Consider the following 19060-nt stretch of genomic DNA (forward strand, 5'->3'; position numbering starts at 1 on the left):
AGGCCAAGTCCTAGCCTTAACAGTAAGCCCAGATTCACTTCCTTGGGCTCCTTGCAGCCGACAACAGTCCGGCCCATCTCTCCAGCTTATGGGGGTTCTCATATCATCTCTGCCCCTGCAGACGTGACCGTCTGCAAGACGCAGCTTTGCTTTTCTTTTTTTTGTAAGGATTTTATTTATTTATTTGACAGAGAGCGAGCCAGAAAGCACAAGCAGGGGGAGCTGCAGAGGGAGAGGAAGAAGCAGGCTCCCCGCTGAGCAGGGAACCTGATGCGGGACTCAATCTCAGGACCCTGGGATCATGACCTGAGCCGAAGGCAGACACTTAGCTGACTGGGCCCTCCGGGCCTCCCAAAACGCAGCCTTTCATTCAACAAATATTTACAGAGCTCCGTGCTGGGGTGGAGCAGAGAGCGTGACATTCCAGCAGAAACAGGCTCAGAGCAGAGCTGGACAACATCAGGCAGCCCTGGTTCATGTGGAAACAGAGGGCAGAGGCTGCGAGGTCTGGAGAGCAGGTGCCCAGCTACCTCCGGGCAGGAGGGATAGCGTGCTCCAGGCGAACAGGCAGAGGGGCTCAGCTGGGCCCCAAGGTTCTTGGGAGGGGTATGGCGTGCCTTCCGTGGGCTGGCAGGCCACCAGAGAGTTTTCATCAGGAGACGTATTTCTAGCCATGTGAAGAATGAATTACAAGGGACACGGGGGAGGCCCAAGTGACTTGGGGCTGCTGAGGTTTCTAGGTGAGTGTTGGTGATCCCAACCCCACACCAGGTGGGATTTCAGCCTTGGAGAGGAAATCGTGAGTGTAGCTGAGAGATCGGGAGATGCCCGCATGTGAATACACCATGACCCAGTGTGTTGGAGCCGCACCCCAGCCTTGTAGAGCAGCTTTCGTTCCCCCGTGTCATTTCAGATGCCCTTGAGAGCTGTCCTTTGTCCAAGTGCGTTCCCTCCCATGCAGGACTCCATGCCAGGTCTACGAAGGCCCCTGTGCCCATTCATATGCAACCCTGCGGACGGGACATGGCTGCTGGAATCGGGAACTCAGCAGGAACACAGGAGGCCCACACAGGCCCTTTGTCCAGGCCTGGTCTCTACGGGTGCAGTTAAACAGACTGCACACAGAGAGAGCCAGTCCTGGCCTGGTGGCACTGACCGTTCCCTTTAGAGAAGCGGAGGGAAATTTCCTGAGCATGCCTGCACCCACACATGGCTAGTTCTCCACAGTCTTCACCACCAGACCCCGAGGTCAGGGGTCACAGCAGTCCCTGACACGTTCACATCAGGCACCCAGCGCAGGGACTGCATTTGCAGAATGAGGACTTGCAGAGTGCGGGCCTGGCACCCACACTGCCCCCACCAAACGGCGGGGAGGTCCTCACCCCTCTGTCCACAAGTAGGAGATACCGAATCTGGCCCCCAAAATTCAGCTGCTGGTGTCAGAGCTCATATTGCTGTCGAGGGAATAAATGAATGAATGAATGAATGAGTGCCTCCTTCATTAGAGTGAGGAATGTCCTGGGAGCAATTGGAAGGCAGCAAATAACAAGGATACTGCGTCTCCAGGAAGAGCTCCCAGGAGCACCCAGGGTGGCCTGAGCATTTGGAGAATGTCATCACAGCTCAGGCCCACTGTTGAGAACATTAGGCAAAAAAGTAATCACACGGAGAGGCTTCGCAGTCAAACTTGGCCTGGCCCCACTGGGGGCTGTATTTATTGAATTTTCATTATTTTTCCTCTGCGGTCTGGAGCGAGAATGCAGCAGATAGAAGCAGAGGTCCCCGCACTGGGAGGCCTTGTGCTTGCTGGAGACCTGGCCCCCTGCCGCTGCTTGCTTGTTAGAAGTCGAGACGTGTGCGCGCCGTGGCCTGGGCCCCGTGCCGCTGAGAGGGCGGGCGAGATGTCTGTGCGCCGTGACCCGGGCCCCGTGCCGCTGAGAGGGCGGGCGAGATGTCTGTGCGCCGTGACCTGGGCCCCGTGCCGCTGAGAGGGCGGGCGAGATGTCTGTGCGCCGTGACCCGGGCCCCGTGCTGCTGAGAGGGTGGGTGAGACATGTGCGCAGTGGCCTGGGCCCCGTGCCGCTGAGAGGGCGGGCGATATGTCTGTGCGCCGTGACCTGGGCCCCGCGCCCCGCGCTGCTGAGACAGCCGGGTTTGGGAGAAGGGGCGTCCTCAGGACAGGCGGGAGCACGGTGGCCTGGGAGCCTCAGGAACAGCTGTGGAGCTTTCCAGGCCCGAGGTGCGTCAGGTGGCTGTGACCAGAGCCCACCGCCAAGGAGGGGAGCTGCGCTTGGGCCAGGGTGGAAGCTCCCAGTGGCAGCTGCCCAGAGCCCACCGCCAAGGAGGGGAGCTGCGCTTGGGCCAGGGTGGAAGCTCCCAGTGGCAGCTGCCTCATCACCCACCACCGGGGGGCAGGCCCGGCAAATGAGCCCACTGAACGCTGCAGGACTGAGCCTTTCACCCAACAGCGACCACGGACCACACGTCCACGACTTTTCTAGCAGTGACGTCTTGAAGTTTCCTATTGAGGGAAGGTGTCACCCAGAGAGAATGTGACATGGGTGTCCAAGGTCAAGAAGCATGTTTAGCCTGTCTTCTGCTATGCCCCACGGTTTCTGCATTGCCCACCTGTCACCTCCCTTTCTCCACATCCTCAGCCAGGCTATCGGCCTCTAACAGGGTCTCAAGGTGGCGGCAGGAGGCCCGAGGCCAGGGCAAGGCAAGGCAGGGTTCTGCCACCGGCTGGGAGGTGGGGGTGTCAGGACTGGAGGGGCCTTTGGTCTGGGGGAGGGGCATCTTCTGAGGAGGGGCATCTGGTGGGGGTGTCCGATGGCAGGGGTGTCAGGACTGGAGGGGCTTCCGGTGGGAGGGGTGCCTGGTGGGGGGGCGGGTCTGGTAGGGTGGTGTCTGGTGTGGGGTGGTGTCTGGTATGGGGTGGTGTCTGGCATGGGGTGGTGTCTGGTGTGGTGTCCAGTGTAGGGGTGTCCAGTGTGGGGGTGTCCAGTGTGGGGGTGTTCAGTGTGGGGGTGTCTGGTGTAGGGTGGTGTCTGGTATGCTGTCTGGTGTGGGGGTGTCCAGTGGGAGGGGAGCCTGGGGGCAGGGGCATCCTGTGGGGATGTCTGGTGGGAGCTGGCTGCGCTCCCTCTGTCCCTGGCCTCTACCTCAGGTCTGCAACTTACACGTCTCAGTCCTTCCCACCCGCACCACTGTCACATCTGAGGAGGACTGGGGCACAGATGGGTTTCTGGGGAGCACTTTCTGACTGAGCTGGTGGCTGTACCAAAGCTTTTGTAACTGTGTTTTGCTGCAGTCTCTTCCCTGGTCAGAAAACCGGGGGCTTCCGATGTCCTGTGGAGCCAAACCTGCCATCACGGCCCTCTCTTTACGCCAGTGAGAGCCTGGTCCGTAGCTCTCCAGTGAGCCCAGCGCTCCAGAGGGTCCTTCCCCCGCCTCGCCTGGCTGGAGGCGACCCCGTCTCCCCTGCTCTTAATCCAGCTCATGCTTTCTGTCTAAAGCTGGGCCTCCTGGTACCGGAGCCCCCGTTCTGCCAGTTAACGTCGGCACCACACGTCTGGGTCCTTAATTACCGTATGCGTGCATGTGGCGTGTGTGCTGTGCGTGCACAAGCGTGTGCCCCGTGTGCTGTGTTGTTCCCGTGTGTGCTAGGTGTCGCTCCCAGGGCCCAGCTCAGTGGTGGAGCGCTGAGCGCACGCGCCCACCGGACAGACGGACGTGGGCTGTGGAGGCCGCAGCAGGGGGACGGCTGCGTGGCCAGCACTTGGCTGGGCGTCTGAGAACACGTTCTCTGGGCTGTTCGTTGCTCCAGGAGCGGGAGAGCGGCCGCCGTGCAAGCTGGTGCTCTCAGAGATTGTCTGCATTTTTATGGAAGTACCAGTTATACTTAATATGTTTTGTTAATGGTTATGTAGCTGTCAAGTAAATTCCATTATTTCTTATTACATCATTAGAGACCATTAAAACGGCATTAGCATGCTGATGTAATTACGCCGGCAGACACACGGCGACCTCAGTTATGACTTTGTAATCTAATCACGGCTGTCCACAGCGGCCTGATGGATGTGCGGGCTGCTCCCTCCGGTGCCGTCAGGTGGGCGGTGCTGCGGGGACCCGCCACACAAGAGGAGACTCCATGGTCAGGTGGGGGCCGGTGTCCGCGTGCCTCCTGGGGGCTCCGGCCGAGCCTTCAGATCAGCCCCGGGAAGGCGCGGATCAGCGGAGGCACCGCGGGAGGACAGCCTAATTCTGCGATCAATCTTCCTGCGTTCTCCTGATGCAAGAGGCAGTTTAGTTTCCCATCTGTGTGATTTACGGAATTGATGAAAATACAGCGTTCTTGTTTTTCAAGACGGTCGCTGAAGGTGCCGTGGTGGGAGCTCACAACCCTGACACTTCTCATCAGGGTCTTCGTGCACAGGGCTGGGGTGGGGGGCAGGGGGTGCCCAGCCCAGGTCGGTCCCGTGAGTCCCAGGGATGTGAGGCCCACATCACTCCCCTTCCCATGCCTCACACCCCTGTCCCCCCCATTTGTGAGAGAATCCGTGGGAGTTTCAGTTTCTTGGGGCGGAATTGTGGTTATTTGCTTCCTGTCTTGACTCTCTGATTTATGAAGACATTAAAGAGGAAGTTGAAGTGGGACACAGGGTCACAGCCCAAGTGATGACAGAGCTATGGATAATTTGGGGAATGCGCCAGGGCTTTGCCGATTAACAGTGGGGGATATGCTTGGGATAAACAAACATCACTCAGGCCAGGAGCCCCCAGCAGTCAGCCCCGGAGCCCAGGGGACCCAGTAGATGGGGATTGCTCCCCTGCTCGCGTGCCCACTGCCTGCAAGCTCTGGGGCTCGCAGGTGCACGCCGTCACCTGCTCCACCTGGGTCCGGGATTTTCTCAGCAATGCCACCCTAGAGGGAGGGACAGACAAGGAAGGGCCTCCTGCAGAGCAGACCTGTCTTCCCGGAGCAGGAGCAGTGGCCGTGGCCTGTGTGCACACTGCAAGATCGCCAGGGTCCCACGAGCAGCTGGACACAGCGGCACGGCGCACTGAAGGAAGTGCCACGATTGACAACCACCCCAGCCCTGTCTGTAGAATGAAGATGAGACATGGGAAGGGCGCTGCGGGCGTGTTCACAAGGAGCAATTCTGTTTGACTGACGGACGGCCTTCCTCGCGCCCAGTAAATCCCTGCGCCTTCGGTTCATATTTAAAGTGTTGTTGAGCCCCTTCCTCTTGAGAAATGATATCACGGCTTAGGAGCAGAGTTAAAATACTTAGGCTTTCTAAGCCTCAGTTTCCCTGCCTGTAAAACCTGGATGGTCAGGGTGTGCTACGGGCTGTGATGTGGGACCCTGCTCTCAGGAGCCCCTCAAATTGCATAAGTGGTTCTAAGGCTGACGGGATCTCCGTGAAGATCCTATGAGACGTCCATAGCCGAGCTTAGGCCCTGCCTGCCGTGTAAGCGCTCGGCTTGTCCAGCCTGTACCGTTCATTACGCTCGTTATTCCTGTTGTTATTCATCTAGTCGGACACCTAACGATGAATAGGCTCGACTGTCAAGAATGTCCCACTCCGTTCCTTTCTCCAGGCTTGCACGGACACTTCGAGTGTAAAGCGTTGGGTAGATGGTGGAATTACGTGTTGGACTAGACATCTCAGTACTTAGGGCTTTGTGAGAGAGACTGTGGTTCCTCGGAACAGTCCTTCCATCTGGAAGAGCTGTGTCTTCATCTTCACGCGATACTCTCCTTGACGGCAGGGATCGGGCTTCTCTTTCTCTGTGCTGTGTCTTCAGGGCCTAGGATGGTATCAGGCACGTAACGGGTGCTCGGTATTTGCTCAGTGACTGAGTGAGTGAGTGAGTGAATGAATCCATGTGGACTTCGTTTGCGCCATCTTCCCGCTGCCCTACGACATTGGGCAAACTACTGAAGCTCGCCTCGCCTCCCTTTGCTCACCTGTAGGGTGGGCGCGGTGGTGCCTGCCCTCGAGCTGTTGGGGGAGTAAGTGATGAGTGTGCAGGTACTCAGCACCTAGTAGAGAGTGGTGCTCCCTACAGAACACGGTAAGAAAATAATAAAAGGTTGGGGAAACCAAGAAATATCTAAACACGTGAAAATGTTGTATTTATACTGAAATAAAACTAAACCCCGCGGTCAAATACAGATTGCATTTATTGCCTGTGCTGTGAGTACTGGTTCTCTCTGCTCAGCTCCATCCTTATTCTTCTCAGGAGAACAAAGTAGAGCTCATTTTCACTCTCCTGCCTTTCTCTCGGAGTCAGAGGTGCGAGAAGCATGCTAATGTCCGCGGCCTGTGGCGTAGGCAAGTCAGGACGCTGTACTCAGGGGCCATCCCTACAGGAAAGCTTTGACATCCGGCAGGAGGCCTTCCCCACTTGCACGCGGGCACGAAAATCCATAGGGAAGGACAGGAGAAGAATGCAAACATGGCCGGCATTGAGGGGTGCCGTGACTCTTTCCTGCGTGGAAACCAGTGTGTTTGTGGTGTCACATTGTGGGTTATGACGGACGGGTGGGGGCATCCAGAGAAACCAAACAGAGTGAGCCTCAGTGCCAGGAGGTGCTCAGGTCAGGGTGCAGCACAGCGGGCTGGAGACTCACGGTGGGGAGGCTCCTGTCCAGCTCTCGGCAGCACCGACGGCCGTTGGCCTAGTTCTCTGAGGCTTCGAGACAAAGCCTTAGTCCGGATTTTCAGGGGCTGCTTTTGTTTCTCAATGTTTGTCACTAATAATTCAGTTATTTCTTTGTTTGTTTCGTTCATTAATCCTTAAGCACCGGGGGAGTCCAAGTGCAAGGGAAGATACGTGTCCGGTGGCCCTGGGGCCTTCCAGGCACCCCTGGTCCGTTCGGCCCCGGCCGGCCCCCCCGCACCTTTGCTGGTGGAACACCGGCTTCTTGTGACCAAATGCATCATCTCTCAGTTCTAACCAGAAAACAATACGTTGTCCTGGGAATTAAAAACTAAGCAAATGCTTTAAAAGTGCAAAGTCAAAACATAAACATGGAATCGTCTGTTTTCTTCCAAACCGTCCATGGCAAGAAAGAGGAGTGCAAAGAAAGGCATTCCCTCGTGACAGAGAGGAATTCCCACATTGCACATAATCACACAGTAATTGCAAATACCGGACAATCTGTACAGTAAAGCAGTAGCTCAGCCCTTTAAGAAGACAGAGCATCATCAGCGTTATGTTTGGGTGAAGGCTCATGTTACAAAGTTATCGTGAGATAACTTTGTAAGCCTCCGTTTCCTCACACAAATAGGAAACGACTCATTCTCTCAGTCCTTCCTCCTTTGTCAGCCCTCAAATCAGTTACTATGGAAAGTTATTGCCTAGTGTTTGGGAGGCAGGAATATACAATTGTGCAGAAAATACGGTAATGGAAAGTATGCTTTAGGAATATATGCGTGCATTATTTTGCTATTTCATGGAATTCTAGAATTTTGTAACTTAACATAGATGGGATGACGCAGCAGCCAGACACAGACTCATGTTTCTGTTGGTGGCTTGGGTTAGCCCAGTACCGACCTGCGGCTTCTCCGGAGTTAGGGACAGCTAAGGAAGATGGCTGGGAGGGAGCTGGTGGTCCTCAGAAACGTTTCAGGGCCAGTAACGTTTCCAGGGCAAGAGAGTGTGAGCACCGTGGTTCTGGACCCCGTAGCCGGGAAGGGACGCTGGTGGGGGCAGTATACGGACTGCGTGATTATCGGTGGTGGTCTATAAGCTCTCGGGAGGACCCAGGAAGCACTTCTCTGGTGGTGGCGTCTCTATTAAAACTGGACCACTGGGGGCTAGTCCTTAAAGCTCATGGGTTTTAATTTACTCATCTATAAAATGAGGGCATTGCCAGAGGAATTGCTTTGGGTCTAAATTACGCCGTTACAGTGTTCAGCTCTACACTGGCACACCCTCCTCGTCCGTCCAGCATCCCCCATCCTTCCACCCCCTTTCTCCATCCTGTCCATCCATGTTATGGGTTTTACCCCTAATCCAGGATCAAATAGGAGAAGCATAGGTCAGTGCATTAAGCCAAGGCAAGAGCATGCTAGTAAAAAACATTCAATTATTCTATCAGAAGTATGTTTTTAAATTTCTAAACAACTCTCAGGAAAGTGTGTTGGTTGAAAACTGCAACATTTACTTTCATGTTAGTTGTAAAACCATCAACATTAACTCTACAACTACCTGTTGCTGCCAGATATGCTTTGCAATTTTTTTTAAGGATTTTTTTATTTATTTGAGAGAGAGACAGAGACGGTGACAGAGATAGTGAGAGAGAGCACAGGTGGGGAGGAGAGGGAGAAGCAGGCTCCCCCTGAGCAGGGAGCCCGATGCGGGGCTGGATCCCAGGACCCTGGGATCATGACCTGAGCCGAAGGCAGACACTTCAGTGACTGAGCCCCCCAGGTGCCCCCACTTTGTGATCTTATTATCCCCCAAAGTCGAGAGGATCTAGTCCCTGAGGCTTGTCTCTATTTAAATTAAGTACAAAGGGCTGTTTAGCCACTGTTTGTAAGGAAAGTTATAGTCCTATTTGTTGTTTTCACTGTAGACTTTAAAGGTTGGCCCTGATACAAACAGTCCTGTGTCATGTATCATCTATTATTATACAGGAGAGCCAATACCCAGATTAAGTCAACTAAGTGGATTCCTCAATTGATGGGAATTTTTGTGTTCTAGGTGTTGGACCTGGTGTTAAATAATAAGAAAAACTAAGATTTCGTGAGGGAGTCGCTTCCTTCCCCATCCTCCACTGAAATATCGGTCTGAGCACAGGCTGAGTTCAGTGTCTTGTAACCGGCATGATTAGTGTCGTGCAATGAAAATTAGCATGTGGAAGATCACCTCGAGACACATGATATTAAGAAGACTCCTCTGTCAGTACACTGGTGTTATCAAGGCAGGACATTAGATTACCGTAAAAGGACTGAAGTGATAAAAGGAGGAAGAAGGATTTCTAAAGCGACCCCGTTTAAAGAGAAGACCGTGGAGGCAGAGCTCTCACCGCCAGCACTGGGGCTCGTGGGGTTGTGTTTGTTCCATCGACTTCAAGTGACAGGGTCAGGAATTCCCGAAAACCAGCGATAGGTCAATACTAAAATGCTAGAAGTTACTTTTGTTCTCTATCAGCCTGTGCTGGGACTGTGAGAAAGAAAGAGTGATCATCAATATTATGACTGGTGTATAACCACATGTGTTATGTCATAAATACATAATCACATGTTGTATTGTAAATGTCTAAACGTCACGTATAATCAGATTGTAGTTAATAGTAAATGCCAAGTAGAAACACTGAATTTTACGGGGCTCAGGACCACTTGGACTTCTCTTTAAAACGGAGACGACTCGAGCAGGAATGATGGTGAGGAGACACCCCTTCATCTGTGTGCACACATATGGTTTGCTTAAAGTGGTTAAAGGCAATTTAAAATCAGTGAATGCTGCAGGATCTCAGGGAGATATCTTTGCATATTATTTCCAGCATGGTGAGGAATCAACCCCTAATGATAACGTATGGTTATATTCTCCTAATATGGTCTCCAGGAGGGGCCGCTGGAGGATTTCTCGCGGGATCCATGTGCCCGCTGGGGTTTCCTAGGCTGAGACCATGAAGCCTGTGTCTTGCTAGAGTAGGAAGGGTTTGCGTGTGGGCAGGTAGGTTCCACCTGGTGGCACTTCTTCCATCGTAAATAGGAGTCCCCGCTCAGAGTAAGTGAATTGGACTGCCAGGAAGTCTGTGGTCCTACAGGAATATTGAGTCGAGTGACCTGTGTGCTCTCAGAGCAAAGCACCTCCCAGCAGGTAGGGTGTAGAGCTCTTGCCTGGTCTGCCCGTGATGACCCCGCATAGACTGATCATGAGCTTGCCATCCTAGAGCCGTGGAGTCAGGAGAGAAGTGGCTGCTCTTGCCCCTTGTATCCACCATGTCGTTCCAGACAGAGCACGACTGCCTCGGTCATGAGGCAGCACAGCAGACAGAAGCGCTGTGAGCCCACAAAGGCCTGACCTCACGGCAGAGACCGGAGGAGCAGCAGACCACTCTAGATGGGGCAGAGGACGATGGGGTCGGTTTAGAGACCACCCACACACCCTTCCCAGATGCACATTATCATCCCCAGTTTGCAGGTTAAAGAGTGTCCTAGGCTGATATCACACAGCAAGGAAGGACAGGTGCGCAAGTGGATTACAGGCCCCTGAAACTCCAATGCCCAGGCTCTTTCTACAATACTACACTGTAAAATGTGACAAAAACAGTAAGGTCATTAATGTCTGCGAATGTGCTTAACACAGACACTAGAAAACACAGTTGACCCTCACTATTAATTTGTGATTCCATATTTGCAAATTTATTTGTAACCCTGACATCAGTACAGCACTTCCGCGGTCGCTTGAAGACCAGGGCAGAGGGAGGAGAGCTGTGCGTCTGGTGCGTATGTTCCCGCTGAGCTCGAACAGCACTCGACCTGCATTCTGTTTCAGCCCACCTTGCAAACACGTGCTTGTCACTGTTCATGGCTACATTCTCCATGTCCGTGTGCTTTTTGTGGGTGATCTGTCTGAAACGGCCCCGTGTGAACGTAGTGCGTCTAGTGTCCCTACGTGCAAGAAGGCTGGGCTGTGCCTTCCACAGGAAGTGCTGTCGTAGAAGAGCTACCTCTCTAGAGGGGGTGAGTTCGTGTCCACGAAGCAGTGACGTCTGTCCATAAGGTGTCTTTAAACGGAAGCACACATGAAACAAGGTGTACGCGGACTGGTTGGTGAAAATGTGACCGGAGGCTGGCAGAGCCCAGCCCTGTGCTTCCCTGGGAGCCGTGGTCCCGTGTCCTTAAATCTGCACGTGTGTTGACCTTACAGGACATAACTCCACAAATAACAAAAATGTGCTGTAGTGTGTTTGCAACAGTTACTGGTTGAGTCTGAACGAGAATCTGAAAGCCAAAGAACAGAATTAGTGTCTCTGTTTTGTAGTGAAACATAGGTATTCCTTCGTAACTTCACGTTCCTCTTTCTTTGTGTCTGTTTCAGTAATTTCTTCCTAATCTAAACACCAATTTTTTGTATCAGTAGAGTTGGAATATTGTGCTCTGCGTGAGAAACTCTCACTATTTATTAATGAGTGACTTTCTCAAAGAAAAAGACTTCTCCCTGCCAACTCTAATATTAGATGTTATATTTGCTTCTCAGACACTTCGCGAGGCTATAAGCAACTATTTAATTTTTTCGTTTCTGATTAAACATAGAAATTCCCCTATCTGTGCCAGCATTGTGCATATGAGACTGTTCTCCCCAAGCATTTGAAGAGGCAGAGCTGAACACGACAGTAAGGACAGCCCAGGCCACATGGTCTAGCAGGAGGACGGTAGCTCCTGGCATTCCGCCCCCGCCCATAACCTGTCTGCATCCTGCACAGCCTGACCTGTTGGGACACAGGGAGCCCTGCTGACTGAGGATGGACTGTGGGCATCCTCCTGATAGCCGAGTTCCCAGCTGCGGCCAAGGCCAGCCTCGCACGCAGGCTTTTGCTGGAGGGCTGTGGCAGGCCCGCAGTGTTCACCTTTTTGTTCAGAACCTGGGAGAAAGACTTTGTCCCTGAGGCAAGACTGAGGCTCTGATAAATGAGATGAGAATGTCTCAGGAGGGTCTTGCCGGCCTCCTCGATCTCCAGCTGTCCACATGTGAACAAAGTCCTGACTGAGCCCCGGCAGACCACAGGGACGGGCCTGAGCACACCTTCCCAGTGGAGAACACGGGACATTATGGTGGTCCACAGCCCTGCAAAGAGCCACTGCACATAAACAGGTATGTCTGTGGCATTAATGTGTCATGGACAGAAGCCTTTGGGGAGACAATGTCTGGAGTGTTCCCCTGGGGGACCGACAGAGAAGCTGGGCTGAGAACACCTTCTTAGAGCGTGAGGCCCGGGGGAGAGAGGCAGCCACAGTGGCACCTCACGGTGTGGACTTGTGCAGTCCCGAGGCTGCATCTGTGTGTTCTGTGTGTTCGGATGCTCTCAGGCAGGTGCGGGAGGGCTGGTATTCCTGCTGGCTCCAGGCGTTGGAGAGGACACCGCACCAATTCTGCCTCTCCTGCTGGGAGGGGCGGGGTCCACACAACGGCCAAGGGGCTGCCCCGAGTGGCTGCCGCTGCTGGGACGGCAAGGTTCTAGGAGGCTGCCCTTTGCTTCAGAGTTCCTCCTCCTTCTCCTTTTTTTTTTTTTTTTAAAGATTTTATTTATTAGAGAGAGAGAGAGAGCCCTAGCAGGGAGAGGGGCAGAGGGAGAAGCGGGCTTCCCGCTGAACAGAGAACTTGATACAGGGCTCAATCCCAGGACCTGAGCTGAAGGCAGACATGTCACTGACTGAGCCACCCAGGCGCCCCCAGAGTTCATCCTTCTTGACACCCTCCAGTAGCTTGCGTTGAAAAAGATATTGAGCCATGTGTCTGTTTTTGTGCCAGTTAGAATGGCAAAAATTGACAAGGCAAGAAACAACAATTGCTGGAGAGGATGTGGAGAAAGGGGATCCCTCCTACATTGTTGGTGGGAATGCAAGTTGGTACAGCCACTCTGGAAAACAGTGTGGAGGTCCCTTAAAAAGTTACAAATGGAGCTACCCTATGACCCAGCCATTGCACTACTGGGTATTTACCCCAAAGATACAGACGTAGTGAAGAGAAGGGCCACATGCACCCCAATGTTCATAGCAGCATTGTCCACAATAGCTAAATCGTGGAAGGAGCCGAGATGCCCTGCAACAGATGACTGGATTAAGAAGTTGTGGTCCATATATACGATGGAATATTACTCAGCTATCAGAAAGAACGATTTCTCAACATTTGCTGCAACATGACGGCACTGGAGGAGATAATGCTAAGTGAAATAAGTCAAGCCGAGAAAGACAACTATCATATGATTTCTCTCATCTATGGAACATAAGAACTAGGATGATCGGTAGGGGAAGAAAGGGATAAAGGGGGGGTAATCAGAAGGGGGAATGAAACATGAGAGACTATGGACTATGAGAAACAAACTGAGGACTTCAGAGGGGCGGGGGGTGGGGGAATGGGATAGACCGGTGATGGGTAGTAAGGAGGGCACGTATTGCATGGTGCACTGGGTGTTATACACAACTAATGAATCATCGAACTTTACATCGGAAACCGGGGATGTACTGTATGGTGACTAACATAATATAATTAAAAAAATATTATTAAAAAAAAAAAGACATTGAGCACCTTACCCAGGGAGGACGAACTCAGTCCTCCAGATCGCAGCAGCAGCATGTGGCGTAGTGCGGCCCATGGCGCCCGTTCTCCCGAAACCACTCCCTGACTTGCGGCAAGGCCGGGTCCGTTGTGGGCTCTTCGGTGTGTTCCTTGCCGTTCTCCTCTGCTCTCTCCCGTCGTATAGAAAGTCACTGACCCATTCTTTGAATTTTAGTGAAGCATCTCCTGCGTGCAGGCCCTGTGCCACGGGGTGGCCCGGGACCAGACACTGGGATGGCTTCAGGGTGCCCCTGCTCCTGGAGTCCCTCCAGCAGGGTGTCAGGCTGGCGGACCTGCTCTGCGGCTGAGCTCTCAGGAATATGGGAGCCCTGGAAGTCCAGAGCGCAGCATGCCGAAGGGCTCACAGCGGGCGCCATCGTTCTGTGGGGACATATATATATTCACCCGTGGATACTGTTTGAGTGGGCGTAGCCAGGCCGTTGACCAGGCTCACCTCGTTACTCCCTCAACCAAACTTCTGTTGGAAGGGAGAGTCCACCCACCACAGTGATGGGCATTTGCTCAAAGGGCAGGGTGGGCAAGGCATGCCTTCAGCAATCAACCCCCAAGTCATTTCTGCACGAATCTGGTAACTACCTCATCCCTGTACACAGAACAGAAGAGACAGGGTGACGGTTTGCAATGCGTTGCCCAAATGGCTGAGCGCAACGTAGTTCACGTAAAAAATAGCAGAAGTACTGAATTCCAGCAGCCCCCAACAAGGTACTTCGTCTGCGAATTTCTGGTGCTACGCTGGCATATTAAGGTGAAGGCACATTCGTGTGGGCAGCCTCCCCTACACGTTGTCACCTTGGCTGGAGGAGACCCAGCAGAGTGAGGTGGGAAGCGCTCCAGGCATCTCCCAGGGCTGCACTCAGTGTATGTCTGTCCAATGTTTTAAATACTTTGTGAACTCAGCAGTCTGTCTTTTCCTTGTCAGCCTCTGGTTCTCCTGGGCCTTCAGCCTGCACGCCCCTGGGGCCCAGGCATCCCTCCTGGAAGGGAGAAAGCCTCCAAGGGGCCAGGGCCCCCAGGGCTGGAGGAAGCCATTAGTCTCCACCTGCTGTTTGCAAACAGCCCTGCGCTCAGAAGCACTGGTGTTTATTCCAAGTAAGGCAGTAGACTAACCTTAACTCCAAGGATCTCCAAGCAGAAAGGGGGAAGGAAGTGAGTTGTAGGTTGACGTCACTGGAGAATTGGCATTTTGTGGTGGTTCCCGTGGGTTCCTTTGGGTGGTGCTTCTGCTGTGGGGGATTGAGTGCTCTTGCAAACGTTGATCAGATGAATCCTTGTTGGTTGGGGGATCTGACAGTTTCTGAGTACAGGCTCGGGCACACTGCAGCCCCTGGGGCCCGGCTGTGCTCCTTCAAGGAGCTGCTTGTTTTAGAAGCCCCTGCTGGGAAGCTCAGGGAGCTTCTATGTGCTCCCGGCACAACCAGCCCTGTGTGTGCAGCTGGGTGCCCAGGGCCAGCAGGACAAGGTAATGCTTGGCAGGGGGCGCTGTGGGGACTCGTGTGGAGCGACTGGGGACAAGGACTGTGGTCTCTGCTCAGCCCCTGCACGCGCGCCCTCCCTCCCCCTCCTCGTGTCCCAGGACTTGCTCAGCCCCTGCACGCGCGCCCTCCCTCCCCCTCCTCGTGTCCCAGGGCGTGCTCAGCCCCTGCACGCGTGCCCTCCCTCCCCCTCCTCGTGTCCCAGGACTTGCTCAGCCCCTGCACGCGCGCCCTCCCTCCCCCTCCTCGTGTCCCAGGACTTGCTCAGCCCCTGCACGCGCGCCCTCCCTCCCCCTCCTCGTGTCCCAGGGCGTGCTCAGCCCCTGCACGCGTGCCCTCCCTCCCCCACCTCGTGTCCCAGGGCGTGCTCAGCCCCTGCACGCGTGCCCTCCCTCCCCCTCCTCGTGTCCCAGGCCGTGCTCAGCCCCTGCACGCGCGCCCTCCCTCCCCCTCCTCGTGTCCCAGGACGTGCTCAGCCCCTGCACGTGCGCCCTCCCTCCCCCTCCTCGTGTCCCAGGGCGTGCTCAGCCTCTGCACGCGCGCCCTCCCTCCCCCTCCTCGTGTCCCAGGGCGCTGCCTAGCACTGGCGTCATGGGGCATTGGCTTTGCACGGCAGGTACTACGGGAAAGTCAGAGCCTCCTGGCCAGAACACGCCTCCCCATCGCACCCGAGTGAGCCGAGGCCAGCGAGGTTAAAGGGTTAGCAGCGGTGACGTGAGTGACACAGGATGTAGAGTTGCCGCTGAGATGTCTGTATGGAGACTTCCGTGCCCACGTTGGAGCAGGTGTTGGGGGTTCCTTCCGTCGCAAGATTCTGGTGAGCCCGAGAGATAACGGGCCAGGTGCCTGGGCCAGGGCTGGGCAGCGTGGGGGCGTGTGTTGTCAGACCTCAGCGACAGCGAAGCCAGCACCCGGGAGTGCTTCCCGCGTCCGAGGCGTGTACCCCGCGCCAGGCGTGTCCCTTGCTGGCCAGGCTGTGACACGCAGCCTCTCTCGCGGGGACGGGGACAGATGACCTACGTTCTCCACGACACGTGTGAGCTGGGAACCAGGAAAGCCCACGGCGTCTTTAGAGAAAACTCTAGGCACCTGAGGGAGGGTTGGGTCTAGGGAATCCATCTGCCTGGGAATTCTTAGGTGTTTAGATCAGATTAGAAATGTCACAAAAACTACACGTAAACCTGAAGTCCTGCTGTTAAGATCTGTTATCGGTGCCCTTTCGATGGCAGGTGAAGCCTCTTAATGTCAATTAGGACCTTGTCTCGGGGTAGAGGACAGTTGCCCTCAGTGTCATGGCTCGGTCACAGCTGTGACTCTGTCATCCACCATGTGTGTGCAGTGCCGGCAGAAACGCCCTCCACGCCCTCCCAGAGCCAGCCATGCTCGGGAAGCTGCAAATGTCCTGTACGGTAATTAACGTGTTAAATGCTACGTGTTCCCACACCTGTTGAGGATCTGGGGGCAGGGGCTGCTGTGCTCAGAGCGTGAGGGGTGGGGTCAGACCAAGAGCAACTCTGAGAGGTGGTAGAGCTGGGGAGACGGACGGCAGGAACACCGACTTGTGTGAGGGCACAGAGGCACAGACAACCATCGCTCCAGGGGCCCAAGCTTCCAGGAGGAATGGAAGGGGAGCTGGCTGGCTGGGCAGCTGCGGAGAAAGGCCTGGAGAGCCAGCGTAGGCCCTTAGACTCGGCGTGCATGAGAGAGCGGGCAGGTCTGGAGGGTGGGCGACACGTGGTCCTGAGGATGCCGCCTGGGGACGCGTCGGGCCAGGACACGGCTCTGCATGATGTGAGCGAGGCTGCAGCCATTGGCAGTGGGAACCCAGAGGGAGGATGAACATGGCGGAATTTTCAGGGAGTTTCAGCAGAGTTTTATGACCAGGCGGACCTTTCTTGTACAAAGAAATCGAAGAGAAAGCCCACGGGCTGGGTCGTGGTGCTGCGTGGAGCTGCGGTGTGGTGCCGGGGGCTGACTGCAGGGGGTCTCCTGGGCCTGAGGTGGTGCGGAGGCTTCGTGGGAAACATCCCACAGCAGTGGTGTGGCATGGCGATGGTGTGGCCCTGCAGCGGCCAAGGGTTATCCATCTGCAGGGCCTTGCGCAGCGGGCCAGCCCACGGGGAAGTGAGCCGGGCGCTCCGTGCGGAACAGGCCAGAGCGGGGACCACAGTGTCCCACGTGAATGCACAGGAGTCACGAGGCACAGGACAGGCCTGGCGAGACCCCAGGAGACCGGGAGCGGCAGCTCGCCTCTGCACGGATGAGCGGGGGAAGGCGGGGGCAGGAGAGGAGATGCGGAGGGAGTGGCCGGTTCTCAAAGGCAGTTCGCTCCTGGTTGTGTTTCTACCGGTTTTGAGGTGGTCCTTACAATCTTCACGTGGTTCTCGTTGACCATGGCCTCGTTATTCATGTATCCCAAATCTCACGTACTTTTCTTGGCATTCTTCTCGCTATCAACACCTTTAAAAAAGACTCTCACAAACCCTGAGACGGTGATAGACTAGGTGGGAGGACGGCAGTTGGGGGTGGGGCCGGGTTAGAACTGCAGGAAGCTGGCATCCTGCGGGTGAAGGGGGCAGCGTGAGAGATGGCGGTGGGCATCCCCTGTGGCTTACCAGCTGGGCTTCCCTGCACACACAGGAGGGGTCTAACAGGTGACACGGTGGTTTTGCTCTTAGTGGTGTTAGTTTGGTAGTTGAATCCATGAATTCTGATAAGATTCAGTGGCCCAGGCCCTGGACCGAGGGAGGACCCTGGAACGTAAAAGCCTGTTGCAGATAATGGTAGGAACCCCCAGTGATCGCTGGGAAGGACAGCCCTCCTGCCAGGTGCACCCCAGCACCTCTGGGCCTGCGAGGCACTGCCAGGCACAGCAGCGTCTGTGCTGGGGGAGGGAGAAGAGACACCCCCTCCCTGTAAGCTGCATGGCGTCCTGCGCGCTCTGGGACGCCAGCTCTGGACTGTGCACCTTCGTTTGCAAGAGGGAGAGCAGAAAAGGAAACGGGGGGATTGCTCTTTCCAGGGGAGTCCGGGTGACTGGAGCCAGGAGCCTGAGGAGCTAGGAGAGGAGTCCTCCCCTCCCCTGTTCCTTCTCCCCTCTCCCTTCCTCCTCTTTTCCCCCTCCCCCATCCCCAGCCTCCTCCCCTCCCCATTCCCCTTTCCTCTTCCCTCTTCCCCTGCTCCCTCTCCCTCCTCCTCCCTTTTCTACCCCTCCTCCCCTCTCCCTCATCCCCCTCCACTTTCCCTGTCCCCCGTTCCCTCTCCCTCCTCCCCTCCCCCTTCCCTGTCCCCCTGCTCCCTCTCCCTCCTCCTCTCCTCCTCCCTCCTCTTCTACCCCTCCCCTCCTGTCCTCCCCTTCCATCTTCCCCTCCTCCCCACCCCCTTCCCTCTTCTTCTTTCCCTCCCCTTTCCTATTCCCCTCCCTCCTTCTTCCCTCTTCCTTTCAGATGAATAAAATTATTTAAGAAGTGATGTATTTTTTTAAACTCATATTCAACATAGTATTTAAAAAGCTTTGAAAATTTTAATCATTCCTGTCTGGCAATTCCCTGCTAGTTATTTTTATACTAAATAGTTCTTAATGACTTTGATAAGTTTTTTAAACGGTTCCTGTCAAGAGAGATTTTAAAATACCGGTCTCTTTCCTTTTTGCTTTTGATTCCATGGCTCCCGCGGGGGCCAAATACCAAAATCTGTTTCCATAACAGTTTTTCCCTTGCAAGAATATCTGCTTGTTCTTGTTGGTTTGTTGGGGTTGATTGGAACTTTTTGTATGAGCACTGCGGTGTGTGGGTCAGAAGAGCACCACCTGTCGGTAGAATCAGTGGATTGGGGGGCGGAGGTCACCCGTGGCACGTGTGTTTCGTAAGCATGCCCGTGTTTCCTGTGTAGCTGCAGAGAAGCAGCTCGTGGTGCTGGGGCAGTTCTGAGCTCCTTTGTGATGGTCTCTTCCAGTGTCCTGGGACCAGCCGTGACCTTCAGAGTGAGCTCCAGCGCCCCAAACCTGACGACGGCAGACGTGGTGCAGGCTGCAGGTAAGGCTGTGTCAACACAACCCCGTGACACTCACACCCGGGTGGACAACACGCACAGTGTTGCCAACACCCCGGCAGCTCACAGGGAGACGGGATGGCCGGGTCAGTCGGTACGGCCAGAGCCTCTCGCCGCTGTGCGCCCGCCGGGCTGCAGGTGGAGGACGGGGACCACACCGCTCCCTCCGAGACAGAGGCTGGTGCCGGGAGAGCAGGGGTCTGGGGTCTGCGGCG

At 55.0% G+C, this 19060-nt stretch overlaps 1 protein-coding gene across 1 annotated transcript in view; it reads left to right on the forward strand.

Annotated features, from left to right (window-relative positions):
- The window catches only part of PTPRN2 (protein tyrosine phosphatase receptor type N2), a 796662-nt gene that overhangs the window by 330874 nt on the left and 446728 nt on the right, over positions 1–19060 (forward strand). Inside the window, exon 10 of the mRNA XM_040644526.1 lies at positions 18750–18829. Coding sequence (XP_040500460.1) covers positions 18750–18829 — 80 coding nt within the window. The remainder of the gene's footprint in view (positions 1–18749; positions 18830–19060) is intronic.

Source organism: Ursus maritimus, unplaced genomic scaffold, assembly GCF_017311325.1.
Source record: "Ursus maritimus isolate PB19 unplaced genomic scaffold, ASM1731132v1 scaffold_3, whole genome shotgun sequence".
In the NCBI taxonomy this organism is placed as follows: Eukaryota; Metazoa; Chordata; class Mammalia; order Carnivora; family Ursidae; genus Ursus; species Ursus maritimus.